The 22,230-nt window shown below is 44.7% G+C and overlaps 1 protein-coding gene across 1 annotated transcript in view; it reads right to left on the reverse strand.

The window, feature by feature from the left end:
* Positions 1–2,246: 2,246 nt before the first annotated feature.
* Positions 2,247–22,230, reverse strand: part of LOC308405346 (forkhead box protein O6-like) — a 29,033-nt gene continuing 9,049 nt past the window's right edge. The window contains exon 2 of the mRNA XM_080895899.1: positions 2,247–6,398. Within this exon, the coding sequence (XP_080752025.1) occupies positions 4,683–6,398 (1,716 nt within the window). The 3' untranslated portion in view covers positions 2,247–4,682. The remainder of the gene's footprint in view (positions 6,399–22,230) is intronic.

Genomic DNA, 22,230 nt, shown 5'->3' on the forward strand with positions numbered 1-22,230 from the left:
AGAAATACAGAGCACAAAGACTGCTTTTGGCTATAACTTACCAACAGTTTCAAACAAAATGCTTCCTTTTAATTCCTTTAAATATCACTGTACCTTTCAACTGTCCTTGCGCTTCACTTTGTCTGGGGTGAAACATGATGCTAACAAAACTTAATGGTTTGCGCTTTCAAATTTTCATCAGTTTTACTCCTCGGTTTAACAGCTCTGCAAGCAGCACCATTGGTTTGGTGACCTTTTGGAGGTGTTTTGTTTTTTGCTGAACACTCTGTGGTCACCTTCAGGACAACACTACTACTGACCAGTAAAATGTCACCAGTGTTTTAATCCTGTCTTTGTGATCATTCATCGACACGTTATGCAATCTGTATACTTTCAGACAGTTTAACCTTTTAATTATGCATCTTTTTATGTATTTTTGGAGCCTAGCTACATCCTAAAATGTTATAAGTATAAATCAATTAACTGACCCTTTTTTTTTTTCAAACAAATTTGAACTCCCGTTTGGAAAAGTGAAGTCCTAGTAATGGGTAACGATAAAATTGATGTGGCTGGGGTGGCTAATAATAGGTCTTATTTTGGAGGCATCGCATACAACTTCACACTAGTGGAAAATTAATCATTTCAGTGACCAACTGAATTTTGGAGATATAGCAGTTTTCTTTTTCTTTTTTTTTCACTTTGCAGTCAGCCAGAAAGTGAGAAGTGCTGAATCCTCATAAGCACTCAAGGACATCTCTACCCTGGAGCTTTGCCTGGGTGGGTCTGTCTGTTAACAGTTAGTAGTGTCCCCAGCCAGCCTTTAGCTCCAAGGGCGGTCTCTACAACAATATCACTACACCAAGTAAGGAAGGACCTGCTCCCAGATGCCTGAGTGGATGAATAATGACACTAACACAGTTTCGCTCTCCCCCTCTCTGATAATGAGGAACAGAAGAGCAGAACCTCCCCGAGGCGCCGCACCTGGACTGGACTGCCTTCCTGTCTGCCCTAGCTGCCATCCCTCTCAGGAGATATGCAGAGAACAGTGAGACACTGGCCTTCTGCCAGGTTCTCAGTCTTAGTTACACTCAATCACACTCAGTTTAGGCTAATTGTGAAATTATGAAACATCTTATAAGGTTACCAGACTGTGTTGGACTGCTGTTTAAAAACTAAATGTTTTTTTTCCTTTTTCTTGCACATTTAGCTTTTATATAAGCTGTCTGACTTCCTCACCTCCACACCTATATTTTTCTCATTCTCTCTACTTCTCACATTTTTCCCTCCAGAGAAGCTCTGCCAAGTGGAGTCAATTAAAACTGTACATCTAAGTGAGAATTGCCTAAGTGTGTATGTGTCTGTGTGTATGGTTTCATAACTGTGCTGTGTGCTTCTTTGTATAAAAGTGTGAATCTGTGGTATTTTCAAATTTGTGTGTGTGAATGTGCATGTCTTTGTGTGTCTGAGTGTGTGTGTGTGTGTGTAAAAGAGTATGTGTAGAGGTAGAGGCTCCCTTGGGGCCTGGCAGTATGGCGCTGTAGCGCTGCACACTCCTGTGAAAACGCCTCCAATGGGACCAGGACAGCTGTGGCCAACCTATACTGCTTTGTGGGCCATAACAAGCATTATGACACACAGACACACACATACACGCACACACACCTATTACTCCAATCCTGGCAACTCTGTCTGGCTGCCTGGGTGCCTCCTTGTTTTGTCTGTCAGGAACTATCTTTCTCTCTCTCTCTTTCGTTCTGTCTCTCGCTCACACACACACACACACACACACACACACACACACACACACACACACACACACACACACACACACACACAAACCTTCACCCTATCTCTCGCCTTCTCATCCATTCTCTAGCACAAGTGATGCTTCCCTGCAATTGTGATTTTAAATTTTTTTCCCCCCATTTTAATCATGGTGTCCACTTCCCACACGCAGTGACTTGGTGTCCTGGTCAAATGCTGCAAACAGGGGTTGTCGCCCCATTGTGAGAAGAGTTGTATGTTAATAACAAAATAAGGAAACACAAGGAAAAAATGAATTTGCAAGCAGCTCACACATATTCGACGTGTCAGTTACTGCACAAAAGCAACTGACAAACAGAAGTAGCTCAGGAAAATTCCCCTTCAGACTCACTAAATTGCAAGGAAAAGCTCACTTGGTTGTGTTTTTTGTGGGGAAAAAAAATCATTCTACATGGTCATATTTAAACAAATGTGACAACAGAGACATCGTTTTCTTCGCATTTCATTTATTTAACAGTCACCAGATGATGAGATACATTCTTTTAAAAAAAGAAATAGACAACAAAACTGATATTATTTTGAGATTTTAAAAACTATTATACAATTTTTTTAATATATAGATTTTGTACAAAATAAAAGTCAGTAAAAGGGTCGGAGGGAGTGACATCTTAAAAAACAGACAAGAAGAGGAAGGGACAGGCGTTGACTCAAACGATTACCACATTTAGGAGTGACAAAGACCAATCTCTTTCATAAATAAATAGAGGAAAATTAGACATCATATATAGCTATCTTTCCAATAGCAGGGCATTGATAAACGTCTGTAGCATAGGATATAACATAACCGCTTTGCGAGGCCCAGTTGCTTATAAAATTTCACGCATTTTCCGCTCAGAGATTAAATGGAACCAGTGCGCTAAAAGCCCTGAAATAAAGGTATTTACCTCAATAATGGGTCTGATAGTCTGTGCCATGCTTGACCTTTGGCTCTAACAATAACCCCCCCACCCCCACACTCCTTCTTTTCCTTTGTGTGCCGTACTTTGTACAGACCCAGTGCGGAGAGTCTCCTTGAGGGAATTAGAGAATAGGGGTGTCCTCTTTTCTTCTCTCTCTCAAGGCCAGTGAGAAATTAACTGCAGACTCCCCCACTCACAAACGCAGAAACAACTGAGCAGAGCACAGCACATATCGGAGGGGTGCACGCTGTTGAAGCTTTGGAAGGTCATACTGCGCTACCAAAATAATTTCACCAGTGGATTCCACCCTTACACTATGGATATTTCAGCACTGTCTTCATCAGTCCTTACAATTTCAACAGTACAACAACAACTACAAGACAACAGAATAAACACACAAAAAGTGGATGTGGATGGCTGTGAAGCATTACAACCCTATCAGACACAGACTCATGCCACTGAGATTGGCTGATTGTTTTCTCCTTAAACATCTCCCTTTTCACCTGTTTGAGTATTTGAAGTGCCGGGTATAAGCACTGAAAACATGGGAACTAAATGGAGACAATGGAAACGATTTACAATAGGAGTACATGACCTGTTTTGAGACGCACACATCCAAGAGGAATGGAAACTAAGGCTGATGATTGATCCCACTGCAACAACAGGCTTTTGTTCTATCCTTGTCTCCGTCTTTTCTTTTTGTTTACCCATTTTGAGCAGGCATGTGGCCAGTGACATTGGCCCTTCTCAGAGCAGGACAGCAGGCAGAGTGACTTGGCGTTAATCACCATTTTGTCTCACTTTCTTGGCGCATTAAGCTGGAGAAGCAAGAGGTGGCCCGGACAGCCGAGGTGAGAGATGGGAGGACAACACGTTAGCCTCTCAATAATGACACATCGCTGCCGCATCACTTTGGAGATTAAAAGCAAGATGCTGAATTTCAATCAACCTACATTAATGGCTTGGTGTGAGGAATGGTCACTTTGTGTCCACTTGCAGACAGAGACAGAGAAGGAGAGAGAGGGAGACTAGCACAAGAGGCCCAGGTGAGACAAGGTGATATGACATTTTAATTCACCAAATTGCGCGCTGGCCACTAATGATAGAATCCATTTAACGACACGATGACAATATTCTCGAACCAATAGCAAAGAAGCCGAACAACAAAATGTTGCATCCGAGAGAAAAGTCAAAGTGCAAGACTATAGCTATAAACAACAGGGCTGCTGATGTAAGATAATTACGTGGAGCTTATGAACGAGTGAATGTCTTTCAAATGATGAACTGGCTTCTGATCGGACCTCTGTTTAAGTCTAGTGTACAATTGAATTTCAGCCAATCTTGAGGGATATTGCATTAAATAATATATTAAATTGAGGTATAAATAAGTCTTAAGAAATGCCTATGATCTTACGGTACCACTACATTTGAAAACTCAGGGCTCCAATCACATGTAACTGTCAAAAACAGTTCTCCCGACCTTTAAAAATGACAGTATATAAGCAAACGACTCCAATTTTATCAGTTCATAAATCTGACACTTTATTAGCAGGGCTTGTTATTCCTCATTTGTTCTTGTCAAATACTGAAGCCACCTTACAAAACATGCCAAGCTCTGCCTGAGCTGCTCTGTGAAGGCATTACACCGTGAGATGTGACCCACTTGCAATAAAGTGCATTCAGAGTTCAGTTCTCATGGCAGATGAGAAGCGATGTTGGGCAAGCACAGCTGAGAGATTGTCATCACAGTATAGTTGATTTGAGGAAAAACTTAATGTGACATGAACTAGAGGGGGATCTTTTTAAAAAATGGGGGCGGGGGGGGGGGGGGGGGGGTGACAGTGGAATTGTCAAGACAACAAAGAGACATGGGAGTGTGGATCCTATAGTCTTTGTGTCAAATCAGGAATGTCACAGTTGAGCACAGTGCTTCATGAGGAGGGTCGTTCTTTCTGAGGGTTAGACGTGTTGTTCTTGACTTTACCCAGGCACCCAGCTCTGGTTGCTATGGGCTTGCTGTGGACCAGCCAGTCCACTCATTCCCATCCCCATACCCATAGTCACACCCATTCCCATACCCATGCCGATGCCCACACCTTGAGCTAACGAGCAGTCAAAGTTAAAGTCCATCTCCTCCCCAGAGTCCATGATATCATGGAGGAGGATGGACTCCACATCGCAGTCTAAGCTGCCATGGAACATGTCAATGTCCAGGTCAGCTGGTAGTCTCTCATGGGGGTGAGGTTGGTGATAGCCATGGTAGTTGCTACCAGCGGTACCACTGCCCATCCCGAGGCCATGGTGATACGGTCCATTACTCATGCCTTGGTGTTGTGGGTCTGGGTAATGGTTGTGACGTGGGTGGGGAGCTGTGGCAACATGGCACGAGTCCTGGGGCATGCCAAGCATACCTGCTGGATTTGGGGGGAGGGTGGTAGAAGCAGGAAGGTGGGCATGTGACGGGGGGCTGTACAGGTAAGGAGCTTTGTGGTTGTAGGTCTGCAACTGATTGCTGCTGCCACGTGGGGTCAGGGCAGCAGCCCGGGGTGGTGTGTGGTTATGGCTCTGGCTGAGGCTGTGACCATTGTGAGTGAGGCTGTGAGGTGAGTTGTGGTTGGTTACATTGTTGTGATTATGACTGGGAGTATGGCTGTGAGTTCTGTTATGGCTATGAGTTGAGCTGTGACTATGCAGTCCATTGTGGCTGTGGCCATTGTGGAGGCCGGGGTGGTGGCTGTGATGGTTGGCTCCAACTCCATTTGTAGCTTGATTCATCAGAGAATGGCTTTCCCTCTCCTGTCCCAGCATCATGTCCTTGGGACAGTATTGCTGTCCAGCTGGACCCCCTGTTAGCAGACTCTGAAGGGCATTAGTGCTTGAGTATGCTCGCATGGTTCCAGAGAAACTGGCTGGTTTGTTCTCCTGAATGGTCTGCATGGGTGAGTGGTGACGCAGCATCCCCATGCCTGTTGCCCCATAGACACTTGAACCATAGGAGCCCTGTCCTTTCACTCCAGAGTTGTAGTGATAGACAGCAGTTTGGTGCTTATGTCTGCCAATAGCTTGATGCTGCTGGTGTTGCTGCTGCTGTGAACGATGATGATGATAACCATCCTCCATCATCTGCTCATCCAGACTGATGGCACCTGTCAGGTTAGCCAGCTGAGGCAGCTGCTCAAGAGGAGGACAGTGATTTCCAGCACCCATGGATGGAGAGCGTGCACTAGTTGGCGACGGGTAGAGGTGAGGGGAGGTGGAACAGGACAGGCCGCCCTCCTCTGGTTCCTCTGGTTCTCCCTCTGCAAGGATGGGTGACAACCGCCCACTAAGGGTAGACGCTGATGAACTAGCCCTGGAATGGAGGTCTGTCCAAGCATCAAACTCACCATCTGTTCCAGATGCACCTCCGGCTCCTTGGAGGCCTTTCCGTGAAGGGCTGCCATGATCAGGGGAGCTCTGGAGCCCCACACTAGCAGACACAGCTCCAATCCCAGGGCGGCCAACCCTCTTGCCTCTGATCCGGCCTTTGCTTTTTAGGTATTTTGTGCTGTTGTCCATAGAGACTGCTCGTCTCCGCGGGGCTTTGCCCATTTTTCCTCCATCTGGATTGAGCATCCACCAGGAACTCTTCCCTGTACCCTCATTCTGCACCCGGATGAAGCGTGTGTGAAGGGACAGGTTGTGTCGGATTGAATTCTGCAGAAAGATAAAAGAGAAAGAAAAATATAAAACTAAACTGTAATATAATGAATGTCATTTCAATTACTATTTATGTAAAAATGTAAACAATTCAAATAAGGGAAATGTGCATAAGATTTAGATTAAAAAGTTCTACACGAAAATAAGATTGTTTTTAATACATCAAGTATTAAAGTCAATGCTCAAGAAAACCTTAACCACAAGCACAGCTGTCAGTATTGCATATAAACCATCCGGTCCATACATGATGAGTCACAGAAAATTGTCCTAAATTATCAGGTCGCTTCCGTTCCCAATATTAGATACACAAAACCAGAGTCGACTAAAATCAGGAAATTTAGAGCTCACTGAAAAGCACAAACATGCTCAAATAACAGCTACAGCTGGCATAAAGCAACACCCTGTCAGTCTTATCCCACCTGAAATGACCGAAGACTCCGACTTTAGACATTCTCCCTATGTACGTCAATCCTCCCACTTTCATTTCCATCAATCCATCTGTCCTCCTCTACTTCTGCTTTTAGCTGGCCTGATGTAAACCACTGAGGTTAGCTGTACTGTATGTTTGAAGTTGGTGCCAGCCTGGCTTAGTGCCAGCTCTGTCTCTTTCCTTCACGTAGGTTGAATGGGGGGATGTATCACAAGATTGAGCCGGGAGGAAGGAGGGCTAATGGATGTATCTCACCCTCTGACAGACCTTCACTGCCTATCTCCCTTCCCCTCCCTTGTTCTCTCTTTATCACAGTCCTGTATTTCTTTTTTGTCACTAAATGCTTCATATTTCAACTTGTCTCAATTTTCCTTTTTCCTATTTTACACACTTCTTTGAACGCAAGTCATTTCCAACTTCTGGCTTCAATCTCTATGCCTTCAATTATACAGTGTGCCACCAATTACTTTCCCATTATCCTCTACACTGGCATGGGTTGGGGTTAGCCAGTGACTCGGTCATTCAAAGGATATAGTTTCTATTTTTTAATCATTTATATCTCAAGGGTTGGTGAATAATAGCGATTTCCGAGTGTCAGGGAATCTGTTGTTATAATTCTGTTGTTTGTGCTGCATAAGTAATTTAGATGCTCAGGCAGGACAATATCAAATCAAAAAGCATCTCCTGCAGTTTGGGAATATACACATACAATGGATTGTTTCGGACTGAGGGGTACTCACACCACTATCTTCATTATGTTGCACATTATTTGTATTTAGAGCGAATTGCACGGCAGGGAAACAAATCAAATTGCGACGGTGAACATATAAACGGGAGGTGAGCTGAATTCAGGTGATCTGTGAATGCCTCCTTGGGTTATTTCGCCGTGACACCTCCAGAACTGGGTAACCATGGCAACCGGGTAAACGCGCAATGGCAGAACTATATCATATTGTGGTAAGAGTCAAGAGAGTCAGAGAGAGAAATGGAGGGAGAGTGGGGGATGGGGGAAAGGATGCAAGAGGAGGCGGCTGTTTGATGCTGCTGCTCCAACACTAAACAGCCTTTCATCTTGGCAGTGCAAGTCCGCAGGGGATGCCCGCTCCCTGCTTCTGACGGCTTCTCTACGTGCCGCGCCAACTCCCTGTCTCACCCTGGCTGGCTCATCCACCTATCATACCACTCCAAATCATCCCCCATCAAGTCCGGTGCATGCCCGAATTAAAACAATTAAAACATATTCATGCCTTTCCATCGCGGCCGGTGGTAAATGAGGCATCTTTCAGAGAGCTGAACCACTTCATGCCACAACTCTGTGTGACCTGTCTGATTCAAATCTCGATTTATCCCCGTATGAGGGAAGAGCAGCCCCATTGAACTTGGAGGGATTTGTCATCATCCCAAACCCTCTTTATCTGATGAATCCACCTGCTAGAGAGATTTGAGAGATTTCGGATGGTGGCCAGCAACGGCATCATCATCATTACTGGCTGCTGGCTTTCGATAGTTTTCTACCACATGTTTTTTGCTGTCATCCTGTTTGCACGTATTTGTGTGTGTGCTAGAATTTAAGATTACAAAGGTTGCAGGTGGTTTCATGGTGGGTGTGGTTCTGTCTGCCTCCTGTTCTCTGAGTCAGGGGCAATTTGACCAGCCTCTGGCCCTCACGCCCCTGAAACAGGCAGTCACTGCTAATCCCTCTCCATCCCCGAGTAATCCCAGACAATCCTGGGCTAATCCCAAGTTGATTCAGGGGCACTCCCAGCTGGGTGTCTCACACAGAGCTATGCCAGGTTACCACATACACAGCAGGCAGCTTGGATATGCTATGATCCTATAGTAGCAAAAAGTAAGGGGAGTTTGATGTGGGAAACAGGGACACTATAAAAACCTTATAGGATATGGTTAAAAACTACGCCAAATGTTCCTGTGTGTATTTTTACTGTATGATTTCTGAGGCAGGTGTTAACTATATTTTTAATTTCTCCAACAAATCAACTACCTCCAATTTGTGCTCTGTCCTTGAGGGTTGGCTTTGTGACATTCTTTAGCCCTATGGGTTAAAGAATAGAATAAAATTGAAAACTTTATTATGCATTAAATATTCATAAAATGGAAATTCTCTTTTAGCCCCCTGGCTTGCTGAGACAGTCCGATGAAGCCCACAGAAACATACAATGACAGAGGAACACACATCACATGCCTGGGTTCAGCACGCTACTTCCTATTCAAATCATACACCTTTAATACAATGAGGCTAGTGGAGAAGGCTCTAAATAATGAATGAACCAGTGGGTCATGTGGCGACATCCAGTGCTGGTACCATAATGCTGGAACGAACAAGATGGAGTCATAAGAACTGATGTGACTTCTTTGTTTCATAATCAAGAACTTTTTTTTTTTTTCAGTTATTAGAACTGAACAGGCCCTTGGATGAGAGGTAAAACGTCACAAACCACACAAAAAAAGAGTTGCTTTTCATTAAGAATTGCATGACCTGGTTGACTGAGAACCTGCACAGATATATAAAGAGCATCCACCCTCATCAAATACTGCTAAATCAGGCTGTAAGGAGTTAATTTGGCCACTAAGTAAAAGAGGCTAAGGGTGATAGTTTATGGACCAATCAAAGCCAATTAAGGTGAACAAGGCTTTTGTGACTGCAAGGAAACAATCAGCTTGGGTTCAACTCTCATTAAGGCCCAAAACACCTGATAGCTGATTTAGACATTTAGACAAAGGCAACGGGATAGGACTCTTTGTCCTCAGATTAAAAGATTATGTTCTTTACGAGCAAATCTCCCATGTTGACACTTTTTCCACCCTGCACAGGTGGACTAAGCAGTTGGGGGTGGGAGTTCAACTGGTTTTTATAACAGATACAGAAATCTATAAATCAAATCTAGCAGGAACATCCTTATGTGTTCCTCTTTCCTAACCTCTTCAAGAACCATTCATTTGGCTTTTGGAAATCTCACAACACCAATCGATGGCTCTACAGTTCTCCCTCCTTTCTTCCACATGCAAACTCAGTTTGATTCAGAGACTAGAGAGGCCTACTTAATGCTCAAAATCAATGACGTTTAATGCCTGTCAGTGCGCACATCAACATCTGACTAACTACACAATCCACCTGCAATATGAGGCCAATATGGGTGTTCAATATTCCATGTCCCCACTGGTCATATAACAATGTTAAATCGCCACAGGCTTGTGAGTTAGCTGTCTTTTCCCACTTGCACAAATTGGCTTAATGCCCAACATATCCCTCTGTTGCCACTCCCGAGATGTCAGTCAGGCATTAACATTGGGAGTAGCTGTAATATGGGGGTAGGAGGTATTGTGTTGGATGCAGTGATTCATCTGGGATAACCTGATTGACTGGCATGGGTTCAGCTGTGCTGGGGGATACAGCAGGAGGTGAAGGGTCCTGGGTATAAGGGGCGGGAATATAGCGGTAGCACAAGGGGCCCCTCTAAGCCACACAAATGGGTGCCCTCAAAATGCCCCCTACTTTCCCCATCCCCCTCCATTAGGGCAACATCAGAATCCACTCAGGGTTTTTTCCCGCTCACTCACAGAGGAGTGAGGAAACAGGTCAAATGGTTTATAAGACCCATCTTGTGGTGAATGTGCACTCATTCAAACAGAACTTAGTGAGAAACTAAGGACTGTGAATGAGGTCTGGGAACCAGCAAAAAGAAACCACTCACCCGATTCAAACAACCTCAAGAGTAAAGCAGTGTGGTGCGCTTGCCCAGCTAAGAACACAGCAGCTGTTCTTGTAGTGGCACCGGGTAAAACCGTTTGCCACACTCGACTGGTATTACCAAACCATTTCATGCAGAATGGAGCCATTATGTATTGTCAAAGGGTATCCCTCTATGGTGCACATTCATTTGATAAGCCTAAATCAAGGGGGAGTAACAGAAGCGCTAACTGTGTTTATTGTAATGCTGTTTTTGCCTGTGCAGAAGGCAGGAGGGATCAGGGGGAGGGGAGGTTTCAACACAAGCAGTTTTGTTCAGCGCAGGAATGAGTTTTGTCAGCTAAGCCTGTCTCCAGGCTATTGGTGGAAATTAGCGCCAGCTAAATATTCGCTTTCCGTGATTGATGTCACGGCTCGCGTTGTCCCTTTGAAGGGAAATAAAGAATTTAGAGCCATGTGGATTAATAGGGACAGGGTTGGGGGAATTTTATGTGTCTGAGGGGGACTTGAAGAGCGACTGAAGGGCCTAATGGCGGCACAGATATGGCACAATGAAGCTGTGACGATATGGTGTGTCAGAGAGAAGGAAAAGACAAGTGAGACTATGACAGTGAGTACAAGAAAGAAAATTGGAAATGGTTTGCGCGGGTGTGTGTGTGAGAGAGAAAAAGAGAGATGTAGCTATTTGCCTGAGAAGCCCAGAGTCAGATGATTAAAATCCCTTTAGGAGGCTTCTTTAAGAGAGACAGATGGGCAGACAGGCCTGTTTTGGAATGCAATCAAATTGAAAAGATTAAAAAGGAGTCTCTTTTATTAGGAGGTGAGAAACAGTTACTTCTCTGCCACATGCCATCATCGCCTCCACAGCAGTGGTCACGACTGCATTGGCATGCAAGGCACATTGCAGCCCTTGTTGAAGAAGAAATAAACCTGGGATTAAGAACTGCTTCTATCTCCGTGTATCACTGCGGGATCTCTGAAGATTGGCAGCTTTTGTAATTTCTTGTCGAACAGCTATGCACTGTAAGAAGAGTCAGAAACTTCAGGTTTCAATTTTTCCATCATCATTACAGGAAAGGCTAAATGCTAACTCATCAACTCGCCGATGGCCATCGTTTTACAAATAGAACTTTATCTTAATCCAAGCGGCAAATGTGAACAGGTACAATTCAAATGTGCATTCCCTTGGCCGCCATTGTACTTGAATAGACCGAGTTTGCACAGTAGAGTGATTCAAGCACTGTGAAAGGTGCTCTGTACCCGACCCCATTATTCCACAACACTGCAGGAGTGCCATTTATAAAAAGGCTTAAAATGGAAAGCAAGTGTGTTGTAGTGTGTCTGGTAGCCTCAGATCAGGAAGTGGCTGTGAAGAGGGATGTAATGGAGTTGGTAGGGGATTCCTGCCTGACTGTGCACTAATTGCAGCCAATGGCTGGCGACCCATCAGCCGTGCCCACCCTGGAGGGAAAGGTTGGCATTGGGGTGGCAGGGTTTGGGATAGAGAAGGGCTGCTGCAGTTTTGATGGGTAAAAATAGATACTAACAGATTAGAAGAGCATCTGAGACACGGATAGGAGATCGGAAAATCCGCTCGGCTGATGCCAAGGGCAGCTGAGTGTTTCCGGTGGGCACAAAGGGGACACAATCTGGGCATCACGTCTAACTCCCACGCACGAAACGGGGGAGCCGTGTGGGCACACAAATGGGCACGTGCCACAGTATAGCATGGGTGTGGTTTTTTCCACTGGGACCTGCAAGGTAGGCAAAGCTCGCACCCTCCCACAGAGGATTCACACAACAGGTGTTAGGGCTGGGCCACCTGTGGGGCCGGCCGCCTGCTCGCACTTCACACCTCGTCTAGGGAGCAAACTAACATTTTCCACTGGGCTTGCCATGCTTTTGTTAAAGAGCAACACGTTTCTGGAGAGGCTTTTACAGCTCTTTTTTTTTTACAAGATCTGCAAGATATGCGTGCGTTCAAGTGTGTGCAAGTCAATCTGCATTTATGTGAGTGCCTGTGTGTCCATATTTGTGTATCAGTCCATTTAATAGCCAACAGGCACAGTGTGGATTTGATTATATTGAAACCTCCCTCTGCTATATACAAAGAAACTGTCAGCCAACAATGGAATCAATGCGGGCCCAGGCTTTTTTCCCCCACACTCAGCTTCCACATAATCTCATTCATAACAATGAGAATCTCATTTCCTACATTCTAAAGGTCAGTGCACACCTCTGATCGCACTTTAATAAAAATCATTCTCAGCATTTAATTTAATTTCAGCAGAGCAGGAAACTCATAGGCAGCCATGCACATGGCATGAAAAATTAATCGGATCGTCCCTTTAATTGCTTCAATTTCACAGTATAGAGAAGAATGACCACAATCTCGAAGAAGAAAAATAATGCACAAATCCAGACCACAGCCACACATCTGTACAGGCGCATACTCAGACAGAAAAAAAGACGACAAGTGGAGTCATGTCAGCTGAAGTGCCAGGTTTGGTCACATTTCAATATAAAAAAAACATTTTTTTTGGATCCTCAGCAAGGACTGCCTCCATATCTTTTTCTCATCACACATTATAAGTCTCACCTAAATTGGCAAAGTGTACTCAACAGCCACACGTTCATCTTCAAACACACACGCACACACACACCTGTACACACACTCACTCCTTCTTTCACACACGTACATTGCACACACATGCCAACATGACACAAAGCCTGGCACACCGGGCACACTCATTACCGCAATGCCAAGCTACCAGTTGCTAAGGAGACCTGTGGGAGAGGGAGGGTTCCTTGTTGTTGCCATAGCAGCCGGCTTGCTCCCTGCCAACTCTCTCCCTCGGGGAGAAACAAGGCAAGAGGTGGGGGGTGAAGTGGGTAGAGGTAGGGGGCAGCAGTTTAATAGGGCTATGAGGTGCAGAGGAACTTCATTAGCCATCACTGTGCAGCGCACCAACCACTGTTTCCCATGAATGCCTACCCACATGCTGCACTTCAGCCTGCAGACTTCCACTTACTCACGCACAGCCCATAGACCCCCACTTATTCATACACCTATATGGAGAAGAAGATGAGAATTGCATGCTTAGAATGAAAAGCACAGTTTATCTGCACAGGGGAGGGGTTGAGAGGCCAGAGGTGGGTGAGACACAAAAGAAGTGTCTTGAATATGGGGGGCTATTTGGAAGAGAAGAGTGGTAGGGATCTAAATCACAGAGGCTTAGATAGTTAAAGGCTGTATGGAGACAATTTTCTCTGCGACTGTGTCTCCCCTGAACCAACTTTGACCTTCACTGACACCCTTTGTCCTTCACAGTACAGAATAGCACTGTACAGCCAAACAAAGAGTATCTAAGTATGTATACTCTTTGTATATACAACAGTATATCTAGTATAATATCGCATAGGGTAGTATATGCAGACTTCACACTTGAATTCAATCATTTTAACAAAAATATTACAATGCTTAGGAATTAGGGGATTTTTTGTTCTTTTTTTTTGTTTTTTTGTTCAGATGCTCAAAAGTCATTTTAAATAGGTTCAAGTAGCATAATTATAAATATAAGGATCATTTTTTAAATACTTATATGAGAGCCCTTTACAGTTAATAAATATCTGAAGTTTAGGTCCCAGGAACATAAGGATAGAGGAGGCTACTTTGGAAAAAAAAATCAATGATGTAACCCACAGATTAAGCCCACTTTGATTTCCTTCTTGTGGACATCACCCAGACTTTCACTAAGTAACAGTATACTGAGTCCGCAAACGTGTTGAACAATGGGCTTTTTCTCAGGAAGGAAAAAGTAAAAGTGATTGCACCGACATCGTGTTCATGGGGGGGAAAGACGTACTAATCCTTGAACTGTCAAGTGTTTGCAGTTTAAGAGTCAGAGTATTGGATGAAAAACAAAATGTTTTATCAGTTTATCAAAGGTACACTTCTGTTATTTGAAAGCACCACTTTATAATAGATCTCAAATCAAGTACAAAATGAATCCAGGCTCATGTGAACATGGCTTTAAAGCAGGATACTTGTGGAATCAAGGAGAGGAGAGCTGTGTTGTAGGGTCAGGGTGATTTCAGTATTCAGGAGCAGTGCTTCGAATATTGACATCCCAGTAACCCATGATGCACCTGGCTGTCTCAAATTCTCATATTTTAAGTGCATGTGTACAGTATGAATGAGGGAGGCTATTGATTTGTTCTGAATGAACTCGCGAACACAGAAGCTTGGCCAATTTCACTGTAAACCCATAAGGACGTGAAACGAAGGATGATGAGAAAAAGACACTCCTGTCCAACTGAGAGGAACGAGGAGATGGGGGACAAGAGAAGAAGGGATTTACCCCTCCTCCATTCAAGTCTCCCCCTCCTCCCTCTTTTTTGTGAAACAAAAAGAGACCAATTAAGTCAGTTTGAGTTAGGGCTTTATGTGTGTGTATGTAATGAGCACATATGCAATAAAGGGAAAAAGAGGAGCCAAAATACTGTAAGTTGTACACAGCCTGTGTGAGAGTGGGGCAATGAGGGGGGTGGGGGGGGGGGGGGGGGGGGGGGGTAAAGGTTTGCTCCTTTTTTTCTTTTTTTTTTAGTGTGGGGTGAGGGTTATATGATGGAAGCTCACTCTCTCTCTTTTTCTAGCCTAAGAGGACCAAACTTGCTTTCAGCTCCTCGACGGGAGACGCTGAAATATTAATCGCCACGCTCCAGCCGCAGACTAGTGAACACAATCGCTTCAAACTCCCACCCTAATGAGTGTGTTCATGAATGGCTAATGTGCACAGATGGGGGGCTGATGACTGGATAGATCGCAATGGGGAGGAGACGGAGGGAAATGAGGATGGGAGGGAAAGTGAAATTTTGGCGGTGTGGGCTAGTGAGGGGGTGCAGATGCATGCCATGACCTTTTAAGAGCCTCCTGAAAATATAATTAACACTGGCCCTATGCTAGTGTTTCTTTCCTTTATTGCCTCTCCCACACACACACACATTCTTGTTCACACAGACTATGATTCCTTATTCTCATCGTCTCACCTCCGAGTGCTATCCTATTGTTTACCCCTTGCCCTTAGCACATACGCTCCGTTGAGCTGATGCACAATCGTTTTCTGGGGATTAAACTTCAAAATGATTCACATACTTTCAGGGAACACCTCAGCGTTCCCTGCCATGTTTTCGCAGACATCCGGAAATAAGTAAAAACATGATTCAACATTAAAACTGCAGAAGCGGTATGTTTTTCCTGGCCCCCTACATGGATACATCACAGAAAGGGGATGGAATGAATTCACAGGGTGTGGAGGAGCAAGGTGAAGACTTCTTTCACTCTTAATATCTTTTATATCCACGGAGAATTTAGGGTCACATCACATATGGTTGGTTTGACTCTTAAATGAATCTTAACCTGCTTGCAACAAGGGGCGCATAGACTAAAACACTCTCTCAGCTGGAGGTTGTTGCATCTGAATGTTAATGCATTGTATGTGGATTTTATGGCTTTATCTGACCCACTGGTTTTAAACTGGGGACACATTTATCTAAGCATATTCCCATCCTCATCAGAGACTACTCTCCTAATGATGTTGGAGACATCTCGATAAGATGTGAAGAATAGCAGAAATGTAAAATAATGCATGTTCCCAGGACTCTCCATTAGGCCCCCAGATTAAGAGCACCCATGTCAACGCATATACAGACGCACACCAATGCATTAACATGCATAGACTCTCAGCATATAATTAGAGGGATGAGATGCTGTGACCTAATTCCAAAAGCGCTCCATGGTAGTTAGGGATCTCTGCTTGGATTATAACGGGAAAATGTAAGGTGCCTCTCACTGAGAAGTATGGGGATATAAAGGACTAGGAAGTGATGGATAGTGCGTTCAATAATAAAATAAAGTAATGATTCAACACATGCTTTCTCCTTTTAAAAATGAACAACACTGAGGTAGCAGACAGTGAGACAACCTCCACCATGTGTAATATGCGGACGTTTTATAGATCCTGTACAATTATGTACCTCACTAGGACACTTCCATAAATTTGGACCACAGACAAATACTCCAATTTGAAAACTGGCAGCATCACAAACCTGCTCATGCTCACTGTACTTTAAGTGGCTGATTTAAAAAGATACTGATGTTTTAACTTTGCCTTAAAAAAAAATCAATTTCTGTCTCACTAATTCCATCAGTTCTGTCAAATTTGCAAAAATAATGTGGATTACCCATGCAGTGTGACACTTGATACTGTACCTGCAGAAAAAAATGGAAAATCCTGTTTAGCCAGGGGAATGCTTGATTAAAAACTATGTTATACAACATATGTCTTGATTGGCATCTCAAGTTTATTTGCTATCAAGCTGAAAAACTCAAAGACATGTTGGTTGCATCGTTAACTAGCCAGCTACCCTATGATTACCTTGATGGCCCGGGTCTATCCATCATATAAAAATTCCTGAGGACAGATGCAGCTCGATGAGGGCATATTTATAACAAGTGCATGTCCGTGAGCAACACTTGGAGGAGGCTTGGGCTTGCGTGCAGAGACAGCGTTGGTCACATACTCATTCAAATAGGCACAAATACACATCTGCCAGCATTTTTCAATGGGCTGCTACATGAATGTGAAGCAGTGCTACACCTCTATATGTTTTGTGTGTCTATGTCACGACACTCCTGGAAGGGGGCTGCAGCGTTTCCGCCTGAGCGCGACTGTCAGTGGGCATCACTCAACCCTGCAGTGTGGCAGGACGCGAGGATCATTAGTGGAGACGGAGGGAGCAAGAGAGGGAGCAGAATGGAGGAGAGCAAAGGAGAAAAGGGGAGAGAGGGGCAGTGACTGTGCGAGTCGAGCAGTGCGTCTCTATATCCGTCTTGAGAGCATTACACACAGCAGTGCACTTTCCCTCTCTGTCACGCAATCACCCCACCACAAAGACCCCAGAACTGCCCCCTTCTCTGTCATACCCCCCTTCCCCCGTCACTTTCCTTCCCTCCACCCATCTTACCCTCTTTCACCCTACATCTCTGATTGACCCTCTCCATTCCTGCCCATCTCTCTCGGGCCATGCCCTCACTTAAGCATGGTGCGCTGCAGCTTTTCATTTCCCAAGCTCCAGATTTATCCACCTACTTCCCTTCTTCAGTAACAGCTTTCCATCTCAGCCCATTGCTCCCATTTTCACCCACTCTGCATGACACAGATGATCTTTTCCTAGCACTAAGCATCATTGCTACTTGACCTACTCTTAACCACAGCAAGGAGAAACAACTGTTCCACATGAGCCCATTTTTACTTCTTTTTCCCTTTTGCTTTACTGCATCTCAGCGCTTCATCGCTTGCAGGTATTTGCACCAGGCCTTTGCCATTTCATTCAGAAGATTATTCATCGTGTAGCCAGCAATCCTTCGATTCCTCTGACACTTTGTGTCAGTACGCTTCTTGTCCACGGTCATTTGCGTAACCCGCCAATAGCCTCCCTCTCTATCATTTCCTTCGCTTACCTTCTTTAGACAGAATGATCCTTATGATCTTCTTCTATCTCTCCAGGTGTGCGACCTGTGCTGCAAGGCCCCGTACTGAATACCAGAATCAACATGCCTGACATTTAAACAAGCAGAACAACTTTTATATAGATTGCTATGTTGGCACAAGCGCTAATTCTCGCCTTAGTTTGCTTATTCAGGTTTCCAGGTTCAGGCATCCATCTGTGTGCTTTACTGTCGTAGCATTTATCACACACAGATTAGGCCTATTCTGTGATACATTTGTCCCCAATGAAACATTAGCAAGCCTGGCACAGAATGCAGTTTAGCACTACAGCCAGGCTAATGACAAGAGTACAACAGTGTCTGTATCATAAAGATTTTGTCTCGCCATTCATTTTCAAATAAGGATTATTAATTCTATGCTTCAAAATTGAGTTTTTTTCCCAAGCCACCATTTGTACATAAAAGAGGAACAGTTATACAGCTTGTACTGTGTAAAAATTTGCCATAATCTCTTAAGCAAAAGAAGAACAAATTTAACACAGATAAAGTAAGACATTTAAATGCCACCCTTTAGTCTTTGGGTGCAATTAATGTGATCCCCCCCCCCCCCCCCCCCCCCACCACCACCACCACCCCCTCGATGTTTTCATTTAATATGCTAAACAGTTCGAAACAACACAAACCTTCATCGATAAAACATTAATTAAATTAACCACTAACACACATAGATATTTTTAAGTAGGAACTTAACAACTTCTAGACCTTTAAGCGCTTTCTCCAGCAAACAAAAGAAAGGGGAATGGCTTCCACCTATTTTATTTTAGACATTTGGAATTTTGAAGAGGTGTTTAGAGATATAGGAAAGACGAGAGCTCAAAGGTGCATTTGCACACATGAAACCCTGACCACAATGCCATCCCCTCAGCTGCCCCTTTTGCACCTCCTTGCCACTCATCTAGATCTCTCCCCAGCCAGTCTTTGGGCAAGGATCACTTGTAAGGATTTGAGAAAAGACTTCACTAAGCTGATTGCTAAAGGGAAGGGGCAAATTACCATTGCACAATGGCGTAAAAACCTTCTTGGGTCATGGTTTGCCTTATGTAATAGATTGTGTGTACGTGTAACAGTGTGTATGTGTGTCTGTCTGTGTGTGTTCCCGCAACACCACCCCTCCCACCCACCACTCCTACCCCGCGCCATTTACCCATTTTGCACTAATTGAGGGATCTTTTTTCGGAAGCTGTTATTGCACGCATTTAATTATTTATTTTGACGGGAAGCAATCTGGTGGCTAGTGAAGGGATCGCGAACATGGTGTGTGTGTGTGTGTGTGTGTGTGTGTGTGTGTGTGTGTGTGTGTGTGTGTGTGTGTGTGTGTGTGTGTGTGTGTGTGTGTGTGTGTGTGTGTGAGAGAGAGAGAGAGAGAGAGAGAGAGAGAGAGAGAAAGAAAGGGAGAAAGTGAGTGGGAGGGCAAAGATGATCAAGACCAGGTCAGTATAGCTTTTTTGGCAGGAGGGGCTTACATGTGTGTGTGAGGCCAAAGCTACTGTAAGCTAACTATGATGCATGTCTGTAGAGCTTTGCATGTAAGAACAGTATATAAGAAATGTACTGTTTGTGAATGGCTGTGTGCATATGTGTGTGTTGCATCTCAGAGTGCACGGCTTTCTGAGTGCAATGGGACTGCACTAATGGACGCACACTTGAGCTGAAGTGTGCAGAGTGTAGCTGAAGTGCAGCCAAGTCTAGCTTCCAGTCCTGCTTGGAAGCCCTGTAATCTACTCTCTACTATTCTAGCTCTTTTCTCTCCCTCCCCATTTTCCTCTCTTCTCACTCCCCGTCCTTCTATCACTATCTAACAATTTAATATTTTCATCCCTTCTTCACTGACTGAGCCAGCTTCCCCAGTCTCCCCACTGTCTCCCTATTAAATCTCTTTATCCAGGTTCTGAAACTGGAGAGACGCAGATCAGCAGCATCACCGACTGGCTTGGACTTTACTTTTCTTCTCCTTCCCCTCCTCCCTGCCGTGCAGTGAGGAGAATGAAATAAGGGAAGACGACATGTAACCACCAGTAGTCTTGACCTTTATCAAGCTCCAGTGCCTGAGGCAGGGTGAATGAGACATTAAGAAAATGACTGAGCATTATTAACCCCTACTTACTTACACACACACACACACACACACACACACACGCACACACACACACACACACGCACACACACACACACACACACACACACACACACACACACACACACACACACACACACACACGGCACACTGTCTGGTCTGAAAAATGGCTCTGATGTTTCTATCCTTGACTGATACTTTTCTGACAGTTAAGGATAAGCTAATGCCAATTGATCAAACTGTGAATAACACCTACATATTCTCTGTCACGTCACTTTAAAAAGGAAAAAAAAATGGCAAGACCGGCCCGGCCTGCCAGCTCAGATTGTTTAACTGTGATTGATCCCAGCACTTCTGAATGCCAAGTCCTGTGGAGAATTGATGTTTCATTATAAACCAACTGCACAAGTTCTTCAAATAATGCATCAGCCTCGAAGACTAAGCTAGACCTGTGAGGGCTAGACGCTAACCTTGACAGATGCAGTCTCAGCCAATCTCTATTTCTAATGAGAGATCATTTTATTCTGTCTTCTTTCTCTCTCTCTCTTTTTTTTTTTCTCCGCCTGTGTGCACGAGCATGCGACTGGCACACGTGCATGTGTGGCCATCCTTCTACTCCAGTCAATCAATGAGCAGAGACAATTCCCCGAGTGACATTTACGGAGAAGAAAGAGACCCATTTATCACTTTAGTTTTGGGATAATAAAAGAATGACTGAATGAGGCAGTGTGTGTGTATATGTGTGTGCGAGGTAGAGAACAGGCAAGAGAGAGAGAGAGAGAGCGCTAAAGATGAAAAGGGGATTTCAAAAGCACATGAAAGGAGCAGGAGAAATGAGCGAGGGAAGAGGGAAATGAGTGATAAAAAGGCTACTTTGTGAGGAGGACTGAGAGTGTGAAATAGAACAAGGGAGGAGAGAAGAGAAGGCCGTGAGTGACTGACAGTGAAAAAGAGAGCATGAAAAAGCAGAGTGGTGGCGGGGGGAAGCCTGGAGTAAGGAAAGGGAAAAAAATGCAGAGACACAGGAAAGAAGATAGAAAAGAGCTCTTGGCACAGAATGGGAAAAAAAAAATAAAGTGAAAGATGGGGGGGTGGCAGAAGTGGAAAAAAAGGTCCAAGAGAGAGACAGAAAGGTAGAGGAGAGAATAAGGAGACAACGAGGCCGACGTGCTGGGTTCATGCAGGGATATAAGCAGACTCGGAGTTCAGACCTCACACGGTCAGCATACTAAACACCGGACCTAGTGTCCTGACCCAGATTCATGCCACTGACATACAAATCCAAATAAGGACGGAAGACACCCCCCACCCCCGATTTTCCGTAGCTTCCATCAACACAAACTCCCTCCCCCTCATTCCCAGCTGGTCTCGCAGTCACCTCATAACCCAACAACCTCACTCCAATCCTGTAACCTCCCCACACATATGCTGGCTCCCACACACATTTGCTCACACATGGGTTGCTTTACACATACAAAATGTACAAGCCCACAGATTCACGTATCTTTTCCTTTCCTTCCCTCAAGGTTAGTTTCAACTTTTCAGCTCAGGTGAGCCGACGTCACAGCTCAGCAGGGTGCTGACCAGTGGTTCCCCGGGATGACCTCCACAGCTCCGTCCATCAGCTCCATGGTCCAGCCACAGCATACACACCAGCCATTAGCATTAAAAAAAAGCATCTTTCCTGCACATAACTGTTGCAACTCCTCCTCACAGCTGCCATCATTTTTTTCTTTCTTTTTTTCTATCCACCTGCTCATATCAGTCAGCGTTAACTACATTTCCCTTTGTGAGGCGGCTCCCTCCATCACTCGCCGGTTCCGCCGACCTCAGGTAAACTGATCGACGGCCCTTACGCGCACCACTTTCCCCTCCCACAGTCCTTTGGCTCGTGACAGGGGCTTGATGGACAGGCACACAGAAGCGAGAGACCTGGCACACGGCTGCCAGGAAGGGTCTGGAGATTGGAGCATTGTGAAATACTCCGTTTAACTCGACGTACATCATCTCTTTCTCGGGGACAGACACGGCAATCTTCATGCACCT

Source organism: Rhamphochromis sp. 'chilingali', assembly GCF_963969265.1.
Source record: "Rhamphochromis sp. 'chilingali' genome assembly, chromosome: 11".
Taxonomy (NCBI): Eukaryota; Metazoa; Chordata; class Actinopteri; order Cichliformes; family Cichlidae; genus Rhamphochromis; species Rhamphochromis sp. 'chilingali'.